This window comes from Polyodon spathula, chromosome 52 (genome assembly GCF_017654505.1).
Source record: "Polyodon spathula isolate WHYD16114869_AA chromosome 52, ASM1765450v1, whole genome shotgun sequence".
Classification (NCBI taxonomy): Eukaryota; Metazoa; Chordata; class Actinopteri; order Acipenseriformes; family Polyodontidae; genus Polyodon; species Polyodon spathula.
This window is the reverse complement of record NC_054585.1, coordinates 796,864-818,474: the sequence shown is the minus strand read 5'-3', so window position 1 is coordinate 818,474 and position 21,611 is coordinate 796,864. Positions and strand designations below refer to the sequence as shown.

Sequence of the window (21,611 nt, the reverse complement as noted above, 5' to 3'; positions counted from 1 at the left end):
CCCCTAGAAGTATCCTGAGAGCCTCCGTTGATTCGAGGGCATTTGCCATTTACTCCCACCTTTCACCTCCAGAGCTCACCAACTATACAAGATAAAGCCACGCTGTCTCTAACCCAACCCCAGCCCTAAAACCTAAGCTCAAACCCAATGCCTAACCATTGAGAATCTTCCCCTCAGGACACTTTCTAGGGGATCTTCCGGTTGATGCTACTAGCTTCCAGAATAGTGAAAAATAGCAGAGGATCTGTAAAATAAAGTTATTTTTTATTTTGAATAAAATATGTATTGTATTATTATTTCTTAATTTGTATCTGTAGCTACACACACAAACTAATTATTTTATTCATTATTTTCAACCTAGTTGTTACAATATAGGCCTATATTTAATAAATATATTTTAAGTACAGGTCACTTACTAAAGAATTTTAAAGTGTTTTCCAATTTTTCAGACAGATTACAAAGTGCACATTTGTGTATTTCTACCCACGCATTTTCACATTAAAGTTTTGTCGTCCCCCCCCCCCCCCTGTAGATCTTAAGTGTGTTTGTACGTGTACATGTGTACCACAGCTATTGGAACGTGAAACAAGCAATGTGATTGGTCGAGCAAGATTCCAGCTGTCCCTATATTGGATGGATACGGACAGATGGAGCCTTGTCACATATTCGAAATCACTGCACTGCCTCAGAATTTAAACTAGGTTATCGGTAGCATGGGGGGAAAAATAGGGGAAATGTTACATAAGGGAAACATGGGGGGGGGGGGGGGGGTATTTTTCAAATAGGGGGCTTTAGCTAAAAATGGGGGATTCTATGTCCTTTGTAGTGAGCTCCTTAGTACATTCCCAATAGTGTTCTCATGATCTTTAAAAAACATATTAACCCTGCCTTCTGATAGTCATGGCCTACAGCAATAGATATTAATGCATGCCTTTTACTATTAGTAGAAAACATTTCATAAACCACACACACACACACACACACACACACACACACACACACACACACACACATACACACACTAGGAAAGTTGAAAAATTACTATATATCAACTTACTTGCATGGATGTGTTTGTTGTAACAGTCTGGTCATTTTATTGCAGGGGTCTTTTTTTGTACTTGAAGTGCCATGAAGAACATGTAGAATCCCAATACACTAAATCTAGGTCTTGATTATTTCTAAATAAATAGCCTTTTTATTTAGCCCTACATATTCATTTTCAGGATTTCAAGAGATTTATCAAGAACTTCAACTTGAACAAGCCTAATTGTATGCTGCTCCTTTTGAATTACGTATGCATTTATATACAACCCTGGAGAGACAGAAAAACAAACACGGGGACATCTGAGCTTATTCTTTTTTTTCTTCTTTAAATGTAATATCTCAAACAAATTAACAACAAAAAAATGACACACTTCTGATAAACAACACACTTGATGCTATCGTTGAGTCAAAATACTGAGTGAATGCATATTGATTTCTGGTGGGCTTTTTTTTTTTGAGCGCAAGAAGTCTCTTACTCTCAACTCAAATATATCTGCAGGACAGCATGATTGATAAACAAAACAGATGATCACCTTTATTAAATAACCGTTTGCAAAATAAAATAAAAAACAGTCAATTTACTTATAGAAGGCCAACTAGGTTTGTGGAAATTAAACTAGAAAAGTATACTTTGCATAAAGTCCCTATTATATCCAATGTCTTCCATTACATAAGGATTACTAGGTCTACTGGTTCTCCCACCCAGCACTAGGGAACCTTGGGTAGAGAAATAGTCAGTGCCTCTAAACAGTATGGTGATATGGAGCAAAGAACCACACGGACAGATAGGAGTGCCAAAGTGTAGCTCAGAAATGTGTCCACCATAGAAATGCCATAAACACGGCACGTCTGAACCTTGTTTCTGGGTTTAACTCGCTGCGTCTTCAGACAAAATGTCCTCTCAAACTATTTTCTTTTTCATTACAAGACAGAATGACTATATCCCAGATACAATGATAAACACACTCTGATCACTCCATTCCACTTTGTACTGAGGGGCACAATCTATTTCCTCAAAGGCTGCTTGACCTGGGTGCCTGTGTCAACTAGGGTAGCACTGTGGTAAACATAAACCAATGGAACATGAACCTCTGTCTGTGTGCGTGCGCAATTAACAGTATTGAGAAAGCTTCTTTTTTTGGCAGACTGTTAATCAGTAAAATCCAGTAATGACCATGTCTAATTAAAAATTAAAAAGAAAACAACAACACAAAAATACCACAAAATGAAAGTTGAAATTGTAGAGGACTGAGCTGGCTGGCTGTGAGCTGAGAGAAGGGTGGCAGCTGGCTCACCACTCCTTCTTCTTCTCATCCATGGAGACGCCTCCTGGCCCCAGGGCTACCACAAGCAGCAAACCCCCGATGACGGACATGGTCTGGAAGAAGTCATATTTGAGGAAGTCGTGCATGGGTTTGTAGGCGGGGACCGTCCAGAACGCGTTGAAGTAAACGTTGATAGCGAAGAGCCACACCACCAAAGTGAGTGCTGCCAGCTTTGTCTTGAAGCCGATTGCCACCAGGATGATCAGAGCAGTTCCCACTATGTTCTGCAGGATCTGAGAGGGGAAAAAAAACAAAAAAACAAACACAAGTAAACACCAGAGATCAGAATAAGATTAACTGAGACCAAACATTTCAAACATTTTTCAAAAAAGCATCAAGATATTTACACAAATCAAGTCACAAAATAAAAGTAAACACTAATGTTGCTAACTGCCCCTTATTTTCTTCATTTTATTACAATAGTCTAAATACAAAACCACCAACTATGAACCATGAAAATATAACTGAATAACTGTTTTAATAACTTAACAGAAACTAGCATTATTACTTTTAAACCTGGATATGCACGCTTTACTTCAAGACAGACCCAAAAAAGAACATGCAGGCGTACACAGCGCTTCCAATTTCCACCTACCAATTCCAAATAGAAAATGGCCTTTTATTGAGCCATTTTTATTTGGATTTAATAGATTAAAAAGTACAAATTAGCTTGAGCAGTCTTTTTTTTTTTTAAATAAATGTTTAGAAACTCGGCCAGGTTAAGCAAATTGCCCACAAGACTTCAGCAGTGACAATCCCATTTATGACAGTGCTGGGATGAACACGGGATTTTCGTGTTTGGATATTCGCTCAAATTAAATATGTGTTAAGTTTTCAAACAATAAAAGCCATTATATTGCTCTGAACACAGGCAGAGACAGCACAGCAGAAGGGGCAGGGGGCGTGGCCCTTGTGTGTGTGCCTTTATTTTACAGCAAGACGTTACAACATTTAACATGTTAATGTAGAAAAATATCCCAGGAGTGAATAATACACCGTGTAGGGCTTACTTTACCCAGTGAATTAACTACACAAAAGATGCCAAATAGCAGTTCAAGTTAAATGTTGTTTTGTTCAGATTCCCAATATAAACAGTACGTAAAGTTGACATAGTGTTTATTTATTACTCCTTACCTGACGTTTCTTAACAGTAAACAGTGACCATAGACATGTTTTCATAAAGTAATAACATGAGGTTTACTTGTGCCTTTTTGTAGCTGAACAAGCAAACGAAAACTGAAATTTAACTTTAAACACTTAAAATAAAACAAACATGGAGTTGTAAAATGCAGGGGAAGAAAACTCAATTTTGAAAACTCAACGTGTTTCTTACCCAGTTGGCCGAACACAGAGATCACAATCCGTGCACGCAGATAACCTGGTTTGTTTACTTTTTGCAGTCTTAAACTTTTAAATAGAGGCTCAAGAGCTGCTGTGTTGATTCTTTTGTTATTTTTAGAGAATACTAACATCTGATTTTTGTATCCGAATACATTGTAATACAATATTATTGCTGCAGGCTACAACAGCACCAGGCTTGATCCACCATCTATAGAGGAAGTAAAATCCCTTAAACCCAATTTATTGAGCAAGATTTGTTTTAAAAAAGCAAAAAACAAGAAAAAAAATGTTCAAAAACAAATATATGGCTTAACATCAGCTTGATGCAATACTTACATAACATAGTTCCAGAAAGTTATAAAATACCACGCTGGATTAGCATCTACTGAGAATGTGTTGCACTCGGATGGACTACCAGTATACCGGATTCCCAATAACAACAAAATATATGACCACTCTACTGAAGAGACCCATGCACTGTCCCTGTGGAATTCAGATGCAGGTTTGTTTTTATTTTATTTTTTTAAATATCATCACCACCATCATCATAATAAGAATACTATGTAGTGGGCAAGTAGGGTAGCCTATTGTAGAGGTACTACCATTATTTTGAAAATGTACTGTACTAAACATTTTGACTGGATAACTTTTTATATCAATTACCTAAAGTGCTGGATTTTATTTTATTTTTTTTATTTGTGTTATGTCTGTTTTTAATTTTTTTTTCCCATAGTTTTTTTGGTGGCCAAATGAGGCTGGGCGCACTTGCAGTTCTTTAACACAAACTAAATACTTTGTAGAAACCAAATTTTAGGAAGCTGCATGAGATCAGTAGTGGTGCAAGGCCAAATTTGAACTCAGACAAAAATATTTAACTATATCTGCTCATATTTTAATATTTAGGAAATTTGCACTTGCAAGGAGAATTTCTCACCCGAAGAGAAATCTACACGGAAACCCAAATTACCCGAAGAGCTACAACCAAAGTAGTGTGAGAAAAAGGTGAGACTTATTTTTATTTTTCAACGGAAACCCTGCCAATGTGTTCTGTAGTTGCTCTGTGGACAAACAGAACACCGCACCTTTTAATAATGAACCCATGTACTCACAAAGAAGAAACTGGCGTCAAAGTGCAGCAGAGTCATGAACATGAGAACCAGCAGGACCCGGCCCCCCAGCTGCATGTACTGCTTTGGAGAGCTCTCTCCCATGGAAGGCACGCCAGCAAACATGCTCTTCCCCTCGGAACGGGACTCTGCCAGCAGCAGCAGCAAACCCCCTCCCAGTGCTAGATTCCTGTGGGACACAGAACGAGAGAAAAGGAATAAAACCAATTCTAAAACTCATTCAATTAGGGTCTGTTCTGTGTCTACCAGCAGTGTCTTGTATACAACAGTGAAACCACTATTTAAGGCCAGTCAAGAGGCCACCAAAATTGCCTTAAGAGAGGGTAATAATAGTCTCAGTCTCTCAGTGGACACAGCACGAGGCTTGCGGCTGGACATCTCTCTGCAGGCAGGTAGTTTAACACTGAACCTGTGCTGTTCATGCAGCTCAGTCTCTTATTGCAAAGTGTGAATTTTGCTGTTTTAGTGTCTACTTTGGTAAAATAGCCCCAAACAAAACATGACCTCCGACAACACCACATTGTACAATATCTCCTTTCTCTTTGTAAAATGCCTCTTTTTACCCTGCACTTTTTTTTTTTTTTTTTTAAGTCGGGAGCTTGAGTAATTTAGAGCTACAGAAAGAAAGAATGATTTATATATTTATACACTGGGCTGCAGTGGTTGATGTGTCTGTTCAGACCAATTATATTTGTTGCAACACAAGCTAGATTATAAAAGGAGTCATTTTATGAACGATAAATTCAAATAAATAACAGCACGTGCCCATCCCTACCCAATACATCAACATTCTCCAACAGGGGCTTCTGCCATCTATGCCAATAGTCATCTATCCAAAGAGGCCAGTACCTTAATTGAACATGGATGTCCTAACTCACACCGCTCATGCCATGCAAAGGCATCACAACTCTTCCATGGCCTGGCCAATCAATGGACATGAACACCATTGAGAATCTAAGACTCTCTTCGAACAATTCCTTGCAAAAGCGTTCCCAGTAAACCCACTTCCTGGGACTCCCCAATACAGAGTCTGCAGGAATGGGCTGCAATCCCACAGGATTGCTGATCTCGTCCACACTGTAAGCCCGTTGCTGCTTTGCATGAGGCAAAGGGCGGCACTGCAAAGCACTATCCCACTCATTTCGCCAGTGCTATGTATGGTCCATAATAAAACTGATGTTCTTTCAAACCCAAGTATCTAGTTACTCTCTGTACAGTCACAGTATCAGATTCCTTACTGTGCGTTACAATGAGGCAGAGTTGTGTAAATCCATCAAAATTTGACATCTTGAAGTATAAATTTCCGTCCCAAAAAATAAAAAAAAAAAAAAAAAAAACTGCACCAATCATGTTTTACAAAATGTGTTTCATTAAATCCCTTCAATGGTTGAAATCATCCAAATGCTCGCCAACAAGCATATTGGCTATTATAAACCCAATGGCACACTACTGTCAGTGACAAGTTTTCTTTTACATTTTCAGTAATTTCAATGATTGTCTATAGAGGCCTTCTTGGAGTGATCAAAACACAGTTGGGGATTGTTTTTTTCTTTGTTTGGTGGCAAGAACATGAAATGAGAGTTACCAAGCCACGTTGTTGATCCTGAATCATTAGAATACTTTCAGAACCAACTTGACAAAGTCAGATCTACATGCAAAATGACACCAGCTGGACCAACTAAAATTGCACAGATAAAGGCATTTACAGCAGAATAAAAGGAACTTACCTCATCAAAAACTTAACATCCCATAAAATGCTGTATGCGATAGTCTGTAAAAGTAGAGACAGTTAAATCAGTTTTGGTTTAAATTAAATCTTTAGCCTCAACCAGCAACCATCAAATTGTTCAAAAGTCAATTTGATAATCGTGAAGACTTGGGGAGGGATTCTAATCCCACTACTAAATGTCAAATACTTTTCTAGGTGTAATAAAATCATCTAGTTAAGACTGAATGAAAGAATGAAAACAGAACACTGTCCAGATGTCAAGTTTATGCAACTTGGCATGTCAGCCGAACAATTCTAGAATAAAAATGAACAGAAGGAAATTTCAGAATTATCAAGAAAGGGGAGAAATAATTTGGCATCCAGTTGATTCTACCGGTATATGTTTCAAAAAGCCACAGTATAGTGACTCAAAGCTGTACAAACACTTTGAAGATTACCAAAGAAAAAGGGTACATTTCCTGCAGAGCATCGAAACATACCCTCAAAAGAGATTTCTATTTGGACTGAACAATCAGTCTTGCCAGAGAAACTGAACACGTCCCACTTATTGGAGGCTGGTAATAACTGAAGATCAGTCAAGTTACAAGAGTTAGTTTTTCATATCTCTGATAAGAGGCAGAACTGTGTTATCCAGCTTAAAATTCTCTCTCCTGAGGCATTCTCAACTGCAGACATACAGCACCACTCCTGCTCAGAGCTCTCCTCAAGGTGCTGAAACGTTATTTACAGACCAAAAGTAAATTAAATGACTTAAAAACATTACGGTTTTACAAGAAGCTATTTGAATCTGTCATGGAGAATGGCAGCTTCGGTTTTGTTAACTGGTTTCACCCACGCTAAAAATGGAGCAAATAGCTAGCTATAACATTACCATGATCTTGGCTGATATTCCTTATTCTGTTATTACTTCTTAGATAATGTCTTCAAAATCGTACAGCATTTAAAAATGCAGTGAAAAGGCAGGTTGCAAGCATACATATTTATGAACAAAACAGTTAGTAAAACATGTTGCATGAATCTTTTAAATGCAGTGATACCGTGCTGGAATTAGCTTTCACTTTCAAAACATCTCGGTTGTGATTGTAACCTTATCATTTATAAGTTCATACAATGCACGGTTGAACAACAACGTGGCACATGTTACTTTTTATTAAATTTATTTATTTTTAAATAACTCTCTTTATAGGTCGGTATGATTCGTTAGTTAGTACCGAAATCTCAGTCAAGAGGATCATTTCATACCACTTTATTTAATGGCATATCAAATGCTTAGATGACAAATATGTTTGCATTCTTGTAGAATAGTTCCATTACTTAGTTGAGCACAAGGTGGTTTCTATAAATACTTTGATTTAAATATAGGTCTACTATGTGATAGTTTGGGATATTCAGTCTATTTAAAACAGTACATAGGTTTTTATTTTTTAATTTTTATATATAATTATTAGTCTAATAAACCGCTACCGAATAAGAACATTTTGCTACCTACTTTCCAGGCTGGTAGCAAATTCTAACTACTGTCTTAAAAAGTTAACTTCTATCCCTGCTTTAACCCATACAGTGCACTGGTCTTTTTACACAAATACTGACACATCTATATGCATATACCAAGCAAAATTATTATTTATTACTTGCCTGTAAAGCTAGGATTCCAAATAATCCAAAACAGGCATATTGCACAAAATTTCTGCTAAGAATAAGCACACAGCCACCTGCCAAAGAGAAAGAGAGATAAGGGGGAGGAGAGAAGTCATTTTACCATCCAATTCATTTTACCAGTATATAAAAAAAAGATTAAAATCTACTGTGCTGCATCCTCTCTGAGGCTAACTTGACTAAAACATTTGAAAGCAATGTACTGAAAAAGTTATTCAACCCCTCGTGCTGGTTTGTGGTGCTTGAGTGGGACATCTGTTACTTACAAAATACCTTTGTATCCGTATCCTAATGTTCCTCACCTAGCTGTCCCATCAGATTAAGCAGCACGAAGCAGGTTGCCAAGAAGTAGCCACAGCTCCAGGTGGCTTCAATGTAGTCCCGCTGTTCGTTCCACTGGAACCACATGCGGATCCCGTCCTCCAGGAACGTGCTGATGAGGCAGAGTCGTGCCAAGTGGGGCAGGTATTGCTTTGTCACACGGAGGAACTGCCAGGAGAGAGGAGGAAGGAATCTGTACATAGTTTAAAAGGTTGGGCATTCTTAATATGCTGTAATCTGCATTACCTCCTCCAATTATTACCAGATATAATAAAGACCAAGAAACCAGAAAGGGTAAGGAAAAAAAGGTGGTTGTAATCCCTATAACCTTCCACAGACTTATATGGAATATGTCTACACACCTCAGAGTAAAGAAACTGCTTTTCCAGCAGAACTGAAAACCTACATTGAAAATAAAACAGTAATAAAATGTAAAAAAGGCATTCAGGTCATGTTGTTAGGTAAAAACACAAAACCACTGTTCTAATTAAAAGTTTTAATACCTTTAGTCATTTTGAATGTTAAACACAAGCTTTCAGACTCTAGACTGACTTCCTCTCAAAACATCACAGCTATACTGCTTCACTGTTAACATTCAGACTGAACCCGCCCCTGGGATCCGTAGCAAACTGCTATTGGTTAGAAAGCCAAGTAAATTTATCAAGTCTTCCATTCGTTGTAACTGCAATGTTATAATCAAAGTTCGGCACCCCTGTCATAGATGTGAGGAGGACTTGAGTGGATACAACTAGTGATGAACCTAATGATCCTAGCGAACCCGGTCAGATGAAGCAAAGCGGAAGACAGAAAAGAACCTCAACGGGCACAAGCCTGGAGTTAAATGGCCAAGAGCTTGTGAGAAAACTGCACGGGATACAGTAAACATGGATCTCTGTTTTACTTTGGAAAGGTTAAATGGAACAGTTGAAAAGAAGCTGGATAAATCTGGGGACACCATCTACACATACGGAAGTGAGAGGTTTGGAATTGAAAAAAGGAAGAAAAAAGTACAAACCACCAATACAGGCATATTACATTGAATACAAGGCTAGGATGTGAATTCTAAACATTGTGGATGCGTGCGTCACGCAGAATCATACAAATTAAATGGAGTGAAAAACCTGAAAAAGCAATTTAGACAACAGCTAATAACAGATATCAGGCTTGAAAAGCATTGAAAGCAAGAGAGAACAAGTGGGTCTTAGAGTTGATTTGAAGCGAGTGACTGTCGGAGCTGCACGCACTAAAGCTGGGAGAGACTTCCAGAGAGTTGGGGCCATGAAGCTAAATGAGTGCCGAGTGTGGCGCACTTTTGCTTGGGTGTAACAAGCAGGCCAGAGTCAGAGGACATCAGCTAGCGGCCAGGGACATAGTGGGTCAGCAGGTTGGAGAGATACTCTGGACCGGTGTGATGAAGGGCCTTGTAGGCAAGCAGGAGAATTTTGAAAGTAATCCTGAATTTTACAGTTTTGAAATTGCGCGTTGTTGAACTTGCTGAAATACATGTTAAATCGCAATGCTGAAAAAACAGTATGTGACTGGAGATGAAACAAAGACAAACTTAAAATGACCAAAGAAAAACAAGTAGATAGAAGTAGGAAACCATTTATGGCCCAATGTAGAAAATTTTGTTTGAATGGAGTATTTTGAATGACTATTACAAACTAGTTTGTTCTACATGTCAGTGCAACACAGTGGTACACTTGTAAAGTATGTGTATAATTATGGTTCTGATTAGCAAAACAAAATTAATCTACTTGTACAACTGGAAATTGAATGCAATGTACTGCACCATATGCAACACTAAAAATGTTTTGTTTACTGGCTGTTAGACAGTGCACTGTGTAGTTTATTGTTTGGAGTTTTTTTTGTTGTTGCTTTTTTATCGATGCAAGCAGCACTGTTTAATACTTTTAAATTTGAATTAACACAACACATTTGTAAAAGCCAATGCAACTGGAAGTATTGTCCAAGTATGGTTTTGGAAAGAAATGTTCAGTAAAGCAAAGGTAAGTTCTTGAACTTGTTTGGGTACTTCATAAGCGAAAATAAAATACCGGTAGGTTAACACAGATGTGATGTGGGATATATAACTTGATTTTACCACTCTTAATTATTACTTTTTAAAATTTTAGAAAATTTTGAAAAAAAACAAAAAAAAAACCCACAGAAGAGTGTCTAGCAGTTTAACTAAAAACGAAAAACACAAATTATTAAATGGAATAAAATGTTGCAAACAAGGGTTACTTTGAAAATAAACCTGTTCTTATCGGTGTTGCGCATGTAGCAACATCCATGGACTGTACAAAGTTTTGCTAAGCAGTGATCAGTTCTTCCAGCAGGTCTACACGCCCTTTGTAATCTTCAACCACACACAGGACCTGCAGCTTCTTGATGCCATAGCCAACTGGAACCAGTTTGGAGGATCCTCAAAAGCAGGCCATCCATCTGTATGGTCAAGACACATGCTTCCAGTTTACCATGTCAGTTTCATTGTCCCATCGCTTCATGTCAAGCAGGATGCAGGATTTTGCAATAAAAACAGTTTTTTTGGATTTCTTTGCTTCATACTGTGCTACACGCTACTCCTTTAAGTTTTGGCAGGCGGACTCCTCTTAATCATCAGATCCAAAGAGATCAATGTCGTCATCAGCGTCATCCTTAGACTCTGCAGTGCAGTCTGCTACGACAGTGGGACCAAACCTGCCCAGAGGTTTCTTCACTCCTGGGAGACTTGCCTTTTCTTGACTTGACTTAACATGGTTGTACCAGCAGAGGGCATGGAAGAGCTCTGTACACGGAAGGCTGGAAAGGGCACTGAACACTGCAATGTCAGACTGGGATGGAATGTACCCCTCGATTCAACTTTTAGCAGCCAGAAAGTCGTGGAGGACCTTCAGGCCAGTACGTGATTTCAGATTTCTGAAGCCCAAAGCAAACTTTGTTTCTAACAAGACTGCATTGCCATGTCTCTACTCCTACCGCCAGACAAGAAGAGACAAGGGTTAGGGTTCTCTCTGAACTGCAGCATTTCCATTGTGAAAATAAATAGTTTAAAAATATATCAAACTTTCAGCTTTTTAAAAAAATATCTGGATCTTTCTTCAGGGCTCTACATTTAGATTTTTATATTACTGGCCCCTTGGGCCACTGAGGTAGTGTTTTTACTGGCCCGGATGCAATTTGAACTGCCCCAATAATGGCAACTAGTACTACAACTGTTCAAACGTTATGTCAGCCAGGATGTCCTTAGCTCACCACACACCCTTGTAGTCTGGCCAGGCACCTGCGGGCTTGCCTGTAAGCTGCCCAGAGCTGCGTTGTCCTCTGACGCTGTAGCTCTGAGGTGGCTGCATGGTGGTCCTGCAATGTGAAAAGAAGCGGACGGCACACGCTTTCGAGGACAGCCTGTGTTCGTCTTCCCCACTCTCGGATCACCGGTGAATAAAACACGCCCACTGTATCACCCTGGATTTATACTAATCATAACAGTACACTATTCAAACGATAATCATAATACAAAGTAATCGTTGTCACTTGTAGTTGTAGCCTCTCCCAAGTCATAACCAATCATACTGCTGATATGAACAAGTCCTGTAAAGATTGTGAATGTTTTTTCTGACCTGAACAGTGTATCCTAAATCAAAATGTTAGACAGTTCGATCCCGTTGTCCAGCTTCCACGTGGCGTACCTGGGTATCCATCGGTGCGGTTTTTTTCCTCGCTGCAGTCACAGCAGCAGGCAAATACCTGCAATCCTGCAAACTATTACTGAGAGACTGGATATGAGGGCAACTAAATGCTGAACTCCCAACAAAAAAGCTGCTGTTATCTGCACGTCTGGATAACTGACGTTTGTTTCACTGTCATCATGAAGCCAGATCAAGTCTTTCTTCCACCCCACCACTCCATATTTTTGTGTTCATAATTTGTTTCTTTCTCATTACTTGTGGCTTACTGATGGAGTTGGTTGCATAGTTGTAAAAAAAAAAAAAGTCGATGTAAGGGTATTACCAACTGCACTTCGGTACGCAGTCTCAGATGCTGACTGTGCAACAAACACGACGTGCTGCGGGAAAGTTCGGACGAGTTCAATTACACCGTTATGGGGGGTTGGGGGTGGGGTATGTTTTTAAAAATGTGTTTGTAATTTTCTTTCCAGCTTTTTGGCACACTGACCTATTTTCCTGTGTTCATAAAACAGAAGCCATGTGGACTATACTATATACATTATACAGTTAAAAAAAGTTACCGGCCCAGTTGGGCCTGTGGTGCTTCAGAACTACCGGCCAAACTGCGCGCTCTACCGGCCATGGTTAATGTTGAAGCCTGCTCTTAAAAGAGACTTTGGTGGTTAAATGGATGCTTTGTTGCAGCTGCCCCGTCTCTGTGCATTCTTCTCTGGACGGTTGCATCTCCTGCCTTGCCTGCTGCCACAGGTCCCATCCCCTGCACAGCTGTGTGGTCTGATGTAGAGTATTTACACATTCATTTCGACGATTCCTGGAGCCCCTTTCTTTCCACATATATGTGTCCAGGTACGATGGCATCATCCTTCTGCTGTGCCCCGCATTGTTTTAGATTGTTTCTTAACACTGGCCCCACTGTAAATCTTTTTTCTTACCTCAGCTTTAGGCAGAAGGGCATTTAACAAAAATAACATGAAACATCTTTCTTTTTTTTTTTCAATTTAGTCTTTTTTTCATTTTATAAGCGCAGAAAGGCACTACACACTAATATCACCCCGCCCTAGGCGGCTGAAGCCACTTGACTTTGCAAGGCACCCAGGGAGTGGCGATATTGGAGCACATCACACACCCTGTCATCCCTCACTGCTTACTTATACCACACTGTACCCATGATCTTCAAATACTCATTTCAATTCTGACTTTTATGCCATAGTGTTTATACCACCAAATTATAAAAAAGTTACAGGACTTCTGAAAATGTATGTCATTGCTCATATTGCCTTTTACAGGTTGAAAAAAAGGAAACATGTAGCCCTATGTTTAGCCATTTAGAATATGTTCAGTTGTCAGACCAATAACAAAACCACATACAAACTGCATTGTATGACAAAGGGTTTGTTAATTGTATCAAAACAGATTTGTACCATTTTCTTTTATAATAAAAGATTATAAATTAGATCCAAGTGAATTGTTTAGAATGGAATAGATACAATACAAAGATACATGTATACAATACAAAACTCTTGTTTGATGTGAATGTGCTTCAGCCACACCAGTTTCATTGCATCAATGAATAGACAACATGCCCAATGACAGATTGCGCAAGGTAAGGTGTAATCCATGTGAAAAACCATACTGCACTGTATACTGTGATATGGTTTGTCATTAGCCTTGCCACATTACATTGAAGTGCTGGGTTTTCAGATTCATTCTTACTAGCAAAAAAGCACCAGGGACAAAATTGTGCTGATGGGTACCAAAATAACTAAGAAATAGATGTGGGTGGGTGTATACTAAATGAGAAGTGTGTGCTGTACAGCATTATCAAACCAACTGCTTCCTCTGTCTACAGCCAGCAACAGAAGAGGCTGCTGAAGTGAAATGCCCTACGAAGTGCGAGTGTAACAGATTTCCTGAAAGCAAGGCATGCAAACTGGGAACTTTATTTCAGACCTAAGATATCAACTTTTAAGATGTTACAGATGTTCACCATAGCATGTGTTTCTTTCCAAACTGCACGTGAGACCTATGTCGCGAACAGAAGTATAAAACAGGTCAGATCTGTGGTCTATTGACAGATGGTCTGCAAAAATATTGATAAATAGGGCATGGAGATAGAGATTTAAAACTAGGTTACAATGTTTATTCTGCATTTTAGATTTTCCAAATTATATAACCATTTATATTACATTTACTACACTTTGAATCTTTGCTAGTAAGGCCATCATGGATCCTGACACAGGGAGTTGGTCCTACTACTACACATTGATACTATAGGATTGGGACTATTACAATTTGATTATCTGTTGGTTATGTGAAGAGTAGTTTAATAACAGATGTTTGATCAATGTGGCACTGCAGATGATGGCATTGAAACTGACCCAATGCAGATTGCACACACAGGTGCTCAGCAGTCCTGAGGTTTGAAAGAGGCACCAGTTAAGAAACTTTTGGCTGGTTTTACAGAGACCACATTAGCACTAATCTTGACCAGCCTAAATTACTTAAAGCAGGTAGTTCAATTAGTGCTTACAGTTCAGGTTTCTTAAATTATCATTCACACAACTACCATATGCAAATCAAAGTAAAGGATTTGCACACATTTTACAAACATCTACAATGACCGACCTGTTACAGTATTCGGCTTAACGGGTTTATAACGTTCTGCTTATTGTACAATTCACCCTATACCGAAACCGTTAATAAAGGTTGATGGGATGGCGCAATCACACTAACGTCAATAAACAAGCAAACAATGCCCCACTCTCAATGCTTACAGACACGATCTGGTATGAAACTGCCTAAAAGAGAACATCATGTCAATTTAATGATACTGGGTACCCGTCACTAAATTAGAACGGTTTGCATTCAACAGGTAAAGGCACGTTACCTGTAATTTTACAAAGCGTTATGTTCACTGTTTTTTAAACACAGTGTTTCTCGAGTAATTAATATGACAGCAATCATCTCGACTCACACGTCGCATAAAATGACAGGCAGTCCATTCAACAAGTAGACTGCATTTGTTCTTACCGTAAACTGAACAGGAAATGTCGACATAGCGCAAGACAGAGCACTTTAAATTAACCGAACTGCCTGAAAGCGATCAGCTTTTTAAATTATATATTTATTTTGATACATAAATGACCAGGATGCACGACTCTCCATGAACTCGTTAATCCACACTATGTTCACATTCGTTTCTCTTCTACACTCGTCACCATTCCACTCACTCCACAAGCAATACTTTACAGAGGATTTCCAACTACATGCAATTCATTTATAGAGAATTTCCAATTGTCTCAAGTGGCAGCCCTTGGGCATCATGCAGGTATAGGCTAGACTGGTATGCAGGCGAGGTAGGGGTAGCTGGTAATGTGCACGGAGTCTATATTTAAGCCAGTGTTTCCAGTGTTTCCAGTCTCTCTCCCTCCCTGCCAACTGGGCATTGGGCTAGCGCAGCTGGCCAACTGGGGCCCAGCATTAGCTAGCGACCACAGCCCAGTGTATAACAGCCACAGACCCTACATGCATGCTTGCTTACCTGGTCTGTCATGTCCTCGGCCGTACTCATGATATCGTTCTGCCCCATATCTCGCTGGGTCGGTCGGTCGCTCACTCTGTATGAATCTGGTATGATAACCGTGCCCGGGCTGCTCTGTCTCTCTCAGGTAGCCTACCTCCGTTTTGCTCACACTGTATAACTCTTTCAATTGAGTCTCAGCAGGAAGGGCCGCCTCTGTCCCACAATGCCGTGCGACGAGCTACAGCTCTCAATCGCTCTCTCCCGTATGCCACGTATTGGTTGTTCTTAAAGGAGCCGCTGTTTTATTTACTGTGTTTGCTCAGCAATCCTCCACCCATTAAATCACACTATAAGAAGCATAACAGTCAAATTTAATGGCCCGAGGACAGACATTTTCTTGTAGCTGCTTTTTATTAAAATGTGTGTGTATGTGTGTATGTATATATATATATATATATATATATATATATATATATATATATATATATATATATATATATATATATAGGGTCCAGGTGGTGTGGGGGTGGGGGTGGGGGTTTTAAAAAAAATTTTAATTTTAAGAATGCTTCTTAAATAAAAAATAATAATACAAACAAATGTTTGATTAATGTAATATATTCCTTTCTATTACTCGTGAAGATTTTTCAAATTAGCAAAATTGTTTTTTGTACAGTATTAACATTTATGGGTGATTTTTTTATAAATGTATAGTGTCACAACTTTTAAAGTATATTTTCTCATCAAAATGCACACATTTTAAACATATTGATGTTTATCCAAAAAAAAATACTTTAAATAAATACTTGCAATTGTAGTTGTCAAGACTCAGCCGTTACCATAGACAAGGTCTGAAGGGAAACGCAAGCTCTGACCAGATGCATAATTTGGAGCGAGTCGTTTGGGAATGGAAATTGTGATGGAAGAGAAGAGCCATTTGTTTCTGAAATGCCTAAACCGTGCATAACAACGGTGAGAAAATAATAATGTGCAGATTTTGCAACTGTCAACTGGAATGCGAGTCGAAAGATATCGTCATCAAGCCTTAGCTGTTTATTCCTTTTTTGGGGAAAATATGGTTGTTAGCTGATCACAGAAGGATGCCAGGGGTGGGGAAGAATGTGGTGAAGGCAGACCGCTATGATGGAAAATACCCATGGGAGACTTTCCAACCAAGCCAAGTTAAAAATGGCGGCGCTCACTAATGTGAGCTGCATTGGAGGGGGACGCCCTGCAGGTTCTGCTGGACCAGACGAGATGAGCAGTTATGACGTTGTGGAAGGGTTGTGGGTAATTCACTGACCAGGAGACAGACAGGTGGACTTGAAAACACCACACAGGTGCCCAGTTTTATTTTGCAGGGTGCCTTATTTCTTTTTAGCCCGCAGATGGAACTGTGGGTCCGTGGTCTGATTTACCAATGATGGTAAACAGAACCACGGGCATACCAAGCAAGGGTACAAAATACCGGCGCCCTTGCAGGTGCTTCGAAACAATAATTCAAAACAGAATGCACAAAGAAACAGGGAAAATAAAACACTAACAAAACTATAAAGAAAAGGTGCCAGTGCGACCCCGATCACCATCCTACGCTGCAGGCTAACTAGCCTGCTCAGCTATACTCTTAAGGGGTCTGCCCAAGGGTTCCCTGCCCTCACTGTCTCGCTCTGAACCTCCGTTCCGTTCTCACCGACTGGTTCTCGGTCGTGGACCAGAGCTTCCAAACTCTCGGGGCGTTTAAAAGGGTAGACCTGAGGAAACAGCAGAGCATTTTTTATAGGGCTAGCAATCTCCCAAGACTCGCCTCTCAGCCATTCAGAGAGGGGGAAAGTCTACACACCCACTTCGGAAAGAGCGCACCTGGGTTTTGGTTGTAGGAATCAGCCAGTCAGCCAAGGCTTTCACCTTAGCAACCAGCGGTCTGATCTGGCCACCCCCTACTCGATACCCCAAATACTCCGACTCACTCTTCCCAATGGCACACTTCTTTGGGTTAGCAGTGAGCCCCGCCTCCCGCAAGGATTGCAGCACCGCCGCTACCTTACACAGATGACTCGGCCAATCCTCGCTGTGGATAACCACGTCATCTATGTAAGCAGCTGCGTACTGCTGATGGGGCAGCAAGATACGATCCATCATCCCCTGGAAAGTGGTGGGTGCTCCGTGCAACCCAAAGGGCATGGCCCTAAATTGGTACAACCCGAAGGGAGTCGAAAACGACGTCCTCTCTCTAGATGCCGGAGTCAGGGGTATCTGCCAGTACCCCTTCGTTAAATCCAGTTTCGTCATAAAATGAGCTGTGCCTAGACGCTCCAGCAACTCATCTACCCGGGGTATCGGATAAATGTCAAATTTTGATTTCTCATTGATTCGTCTAAAATCAATGCAAAATCGAGTTGACCCGTCTGGCTTATCGACTAAAACGATTGGACTGTTCCAGTCACTTTGGGACTCTTCTATTACCCCCAGTCTCAGCATGTCGTCAATTTCCGCTTTTATTACCTGTCTTTTACATTCAGGTATACGGTACGGCCTCTGGCGAACTAGCGCCCCCGGCTCAATATCAATGTGATGATGGGCTACTCGAGTCTGCCCTGGGACGGAAGAGAACACGTCAGGAAACTCCGCCACCAGACCGTGAGCCTGACATTTCTGCGTTGGTGTCAGATTCTCAGCAATCTGTACCGATTCTTTTCTTGCCAACACAGAACGATCAGGTCCCAGGTCCGTGACGTCATCTGCATGCGCCACTAACAACGTCTCTGGTTGCAACCAAGGCTTTAAGAGGTTGATATGATAAATGTGTTTCTCTGTCCGTCGCTCCGGCTGACAGATCTCATAGTCCACCTTCCCAACCTGGCGTGTAACCTCAAAGGGTCCTTGCCACTCAGCCAAGAGTTTTGACTCAGAACTGGGTAATAAGAGAAGTACCTTATCCCCCGGCTGAAATGTGTGCAACCGGGCTCCTCGGTTATATTGTGTCTCCTGTCTGTGCTGTCCCTGCTGCAAATTGTCATGCGCCCATTTCCCAACAGACTCAAGACGCTTGTGCAGGTCCAACACATACCGGACTGTATTGGTCGAATTGTCCTGCTGCTCCTCCCACATCTCTCTGACCAGATCGAGCACGCCCCGGGGTCACCGCCCATACAGCAGCTCGAATGGTGAAAACCCTGTAGAAGCCTGGGGTACCTCTCTGATCGCAAAGAGAAGGGGAGGAATCAGCTGGTCCCAGTAACGCACATCACTACGAATAAACCTGCGCAACATGTTCTTAAGGGTCTTATTAAAGCGTTCCACCAAACCGTCGGTCTGAGGATGAAACATCGAGGTCCTAATGGTCTTAATTCCCAAAAGCTTACATGTTCCGCGGATTAGCCAGGACATAAAATTGGTGCCTTGATCGGTTAGTATCTCCTTGGGAATCCCCACCCGGGAGAAAACCTTCACAAGCTCGTTGGCAACAGATCTAGCGGACATAGATCGGAGGGGAATTGCCTCTGGATAACGCGTAGCGTAATCCAGAATGACAAGTAGGTGGGTGTATCCTGCCACGCTTCTTTCTAGTGGCCCAACTATGTCCATCCCAGTACGCTCAAACGGAGCTTCCACTAGGGGCAAAGGCACCAGTGGGGCTCGTGGAACGGCTTTAGGGCTGGCCTTTTGACATTCCCCACAACGCTCACAAAACCGCTTAACATTGCCATCCAGCCCCAGCCAGAAGAACCGTGACACAAACCTTGCTTTAGTTTTATCCCTTCCCAAATGACCAGACAAGGGAAAAGAGTTGAGCCAGCTGCAACAAATCCTCCTTAAAGGGCTGAGGAATGAGCAACTGATGACGCACTTCACCGGTCTGGGGTAATTTATCAATATGGTACAGTAGGTCTCGATCAATTTCAAAGTGGGGGTACGTGGCAGTGCGTCTGCGCTCAACCACCCGACCATTAACCACCGCTGCTTGGTCAAAGAGCCTGCCCAGCATGTCGTCAGGCCCTTGCTCGAGTCTGAAGTCATGGGAGCGAGCTAAAAAATCAGCTCCCATGGCTTCCAACTCGGGGTCAGGTCGGTCCCAAGCAGAGGCAGCTGAGCCAGACCCCTGCGCTGGCTCCGCGACCTCCCCCCCAGACTCTCCACCAACCGCCCCCACCTGAAACTTCTCCGACTCCCTCCATTGCCAGCCCTCATTCTTAGCCATGCGGCGCTCCCGTTTAGTTTTACGGGGTCTAAATTTATGGCAAAACCATTCTGGATCGCGAAAGGGAAAGATCTCTCCAATTACTTCCTCTTTCTTAGCCAATAAAGAGGACGGGGCTGTCAGGGCAACCAACCAATCTTTAAACTGCTCACAGTCCCGTCCCAGAACTACTGGTACCGGCAATCGAGGACATAATCCTACCTGCACCTGCGTCACCTGCTGGCCAGTAGTCATACACACATTGATCTTGGGATAAGAGCGGACATCCCCATGAATACATTTAATATGCACCCGTCCCAATATGCATTTATGCCCCGGTGAGATTAGGCTCTCCTGTACTAGAGACTGACCACACCCTGAGTCCAGGAGAGCCTGGGTTTTTGTACCATCCACTGTCACAGGAATAACAAAACCCAGGTGCTGAAGTGACTGAGGTAATTGAATGCGCCTACCTGGTCGGCTGAGGTCACACTCCATCACGGGGCAGTCCCTGGCGAGGTGGCCCACCTCCCTGCACGTCCAACACCTCGGTGGGCTGGTTTCTCTCCCTGAAGTTTTGGCAAAAGGGGGAAACACTGGAGCCATAAAAGAGGCTCACCGATAATGCGTCCGCGCGAGACCCTGGTCCGACACTGCAGCAGCCCGTGGGTATCCCCATCCTGCCCCAGTTCCCGGGCCGGGAGCTCCCGCCGACACCCCCCGACCAAATCCTGGACTACCTTCGCCCTCTCCGGGGCCAGTTGAGGGGACGATCCAGTAGCCGCACTCCTCCCGGCCAGTTTCGCAGGCGTTAGCTCCATTACCTGGTACTCCTCGGTGAGTTCGACCGCCCGGTCCAGCGTATCCGGTGCCTGTCGCTGGAACCACAGCTGAGGTCCTGGGGCTAGACACTCCAGGAAGCGCTCCACCACGATCATCTCCACCACCCTGGCTTTGGTGTTCAGATCCGGGTTCAACCAACCCAGCGCGTAATCCTTCAGACGGTGGGCAATGGCTCGTGGGTGCTCCCCTGCCGCAAACTGCTCCTCCCGGAATTTCTTCCGATACCCCTCCGGTGTGGCCCTCACGCAATTAAGGATGACGGTTTTCAGCGTGGGGTAATCCATAATCCGATCCGGGGACAGTGTTCTCGCCGCTGCTTGCGCCTCTCCCATGAGCTGAGGCAGCAGGTAGCTAGCCCACTGTGCTGGATCCCACCCGGCCGAGGTCGCCATGGCCTCAAACACCTCTAAATAGGCGTCGGGTCGATCTTCGGCCATCATTTTTGTGGGGTGTTGTAACTGGGGGTCTGGAGCTGCTGGTCTAGCCGTCCCTTGCACTGCTGCGGTGAGCGTCTGGCGCAGGAGGTCCATCATCGCAACAAAACTGTGTAGCATCCATTGCCCATCTGCTCCTTTGTGGATGCACTGCCTGCGAGAGACATACTGACATCAGGTACCTGGCCCGGAGAGTCTACCCCAAATTTCCGCCAGCCACCCAGGAGGCCTTTGTCTGTGGCAGGTCCAGCTCACTGCCCCAACCTGCCTAGAGCTCACCTTGGCCCATGCAGAACAGGTAGATGCTGCGATGGAGAGGGTCGCCGTGGATGTCTTGGGCCCCTTCTCACTCTCAGAGAAGGGAAAACGGTTGTGGCTTTTGATTACTTCACCAACTGG

At 42.2% G+C, this 21,611-nt stretch overlaps 1 protein-coding gene and 1 pseudogene across 1 annotated transcript; both read right to left on the bottom strand.

The window, feature by feature from the left end:
• Positions 1–1,353: 1,353 nt before the first annotated feature.
• On the bottom strand, positions 1,354–15,993 carry LOC121307076 (surfeit locus protein 4). The gene is made up of 6 exons (XM_041239190.1): positions 15,777–15,993; positions 8,525–8,711; positions 8,202–8,278; positions 6,565–6,608; positions 4,820–5,006; positions 1,354–2,602 (listed from the first exon to the last, which is right to left on the bottom strand). Exons 1-6 carry the CDS (start codon positions 15,822–15,824, stop codon positions 2,336–2,338), a joined length of 810 nt encoding a protein of 269 aa, XP_041095124.1. The 5' UTR covers positions 15,825–15,993; the 3' UTR covers positions 1,354–2,335.
• On the bottom strand, positions 10,787–12,247 carry LOC121307087 (annotated as a pseudogene).
• Positions 15,994–21,611: the final 5,618 nt, after the last annotated feature.

What these genes read in the sequence shown, in the direction of transcription:
- LOC121307076 (XM_041239190.1), bottom strand. Translation starts at nt 15,824, where the DNA reads ATGGGGCAGAACGATATCATGAGTACGGCCGAGGACATGACAGACCAG. An exon ending in TAATCTGATGGGACAGCTAG is followed by an intron (nt 8,279 to 8,524) that starts GTGAGGAACATT and finishes TCTCTTTGGCAG; the next exon opens with GTGGCTGTGTGCTTATTCTT. An exon ending in GATGTTAAGTTTTTGATGAG is followed by an intron (nt 5,007 to 6,564) that starts GTAAGTTCCTTT and finishes TGTGTCCCACAG; the next exon opens with GAATCTAGCACTGGGAGGGG.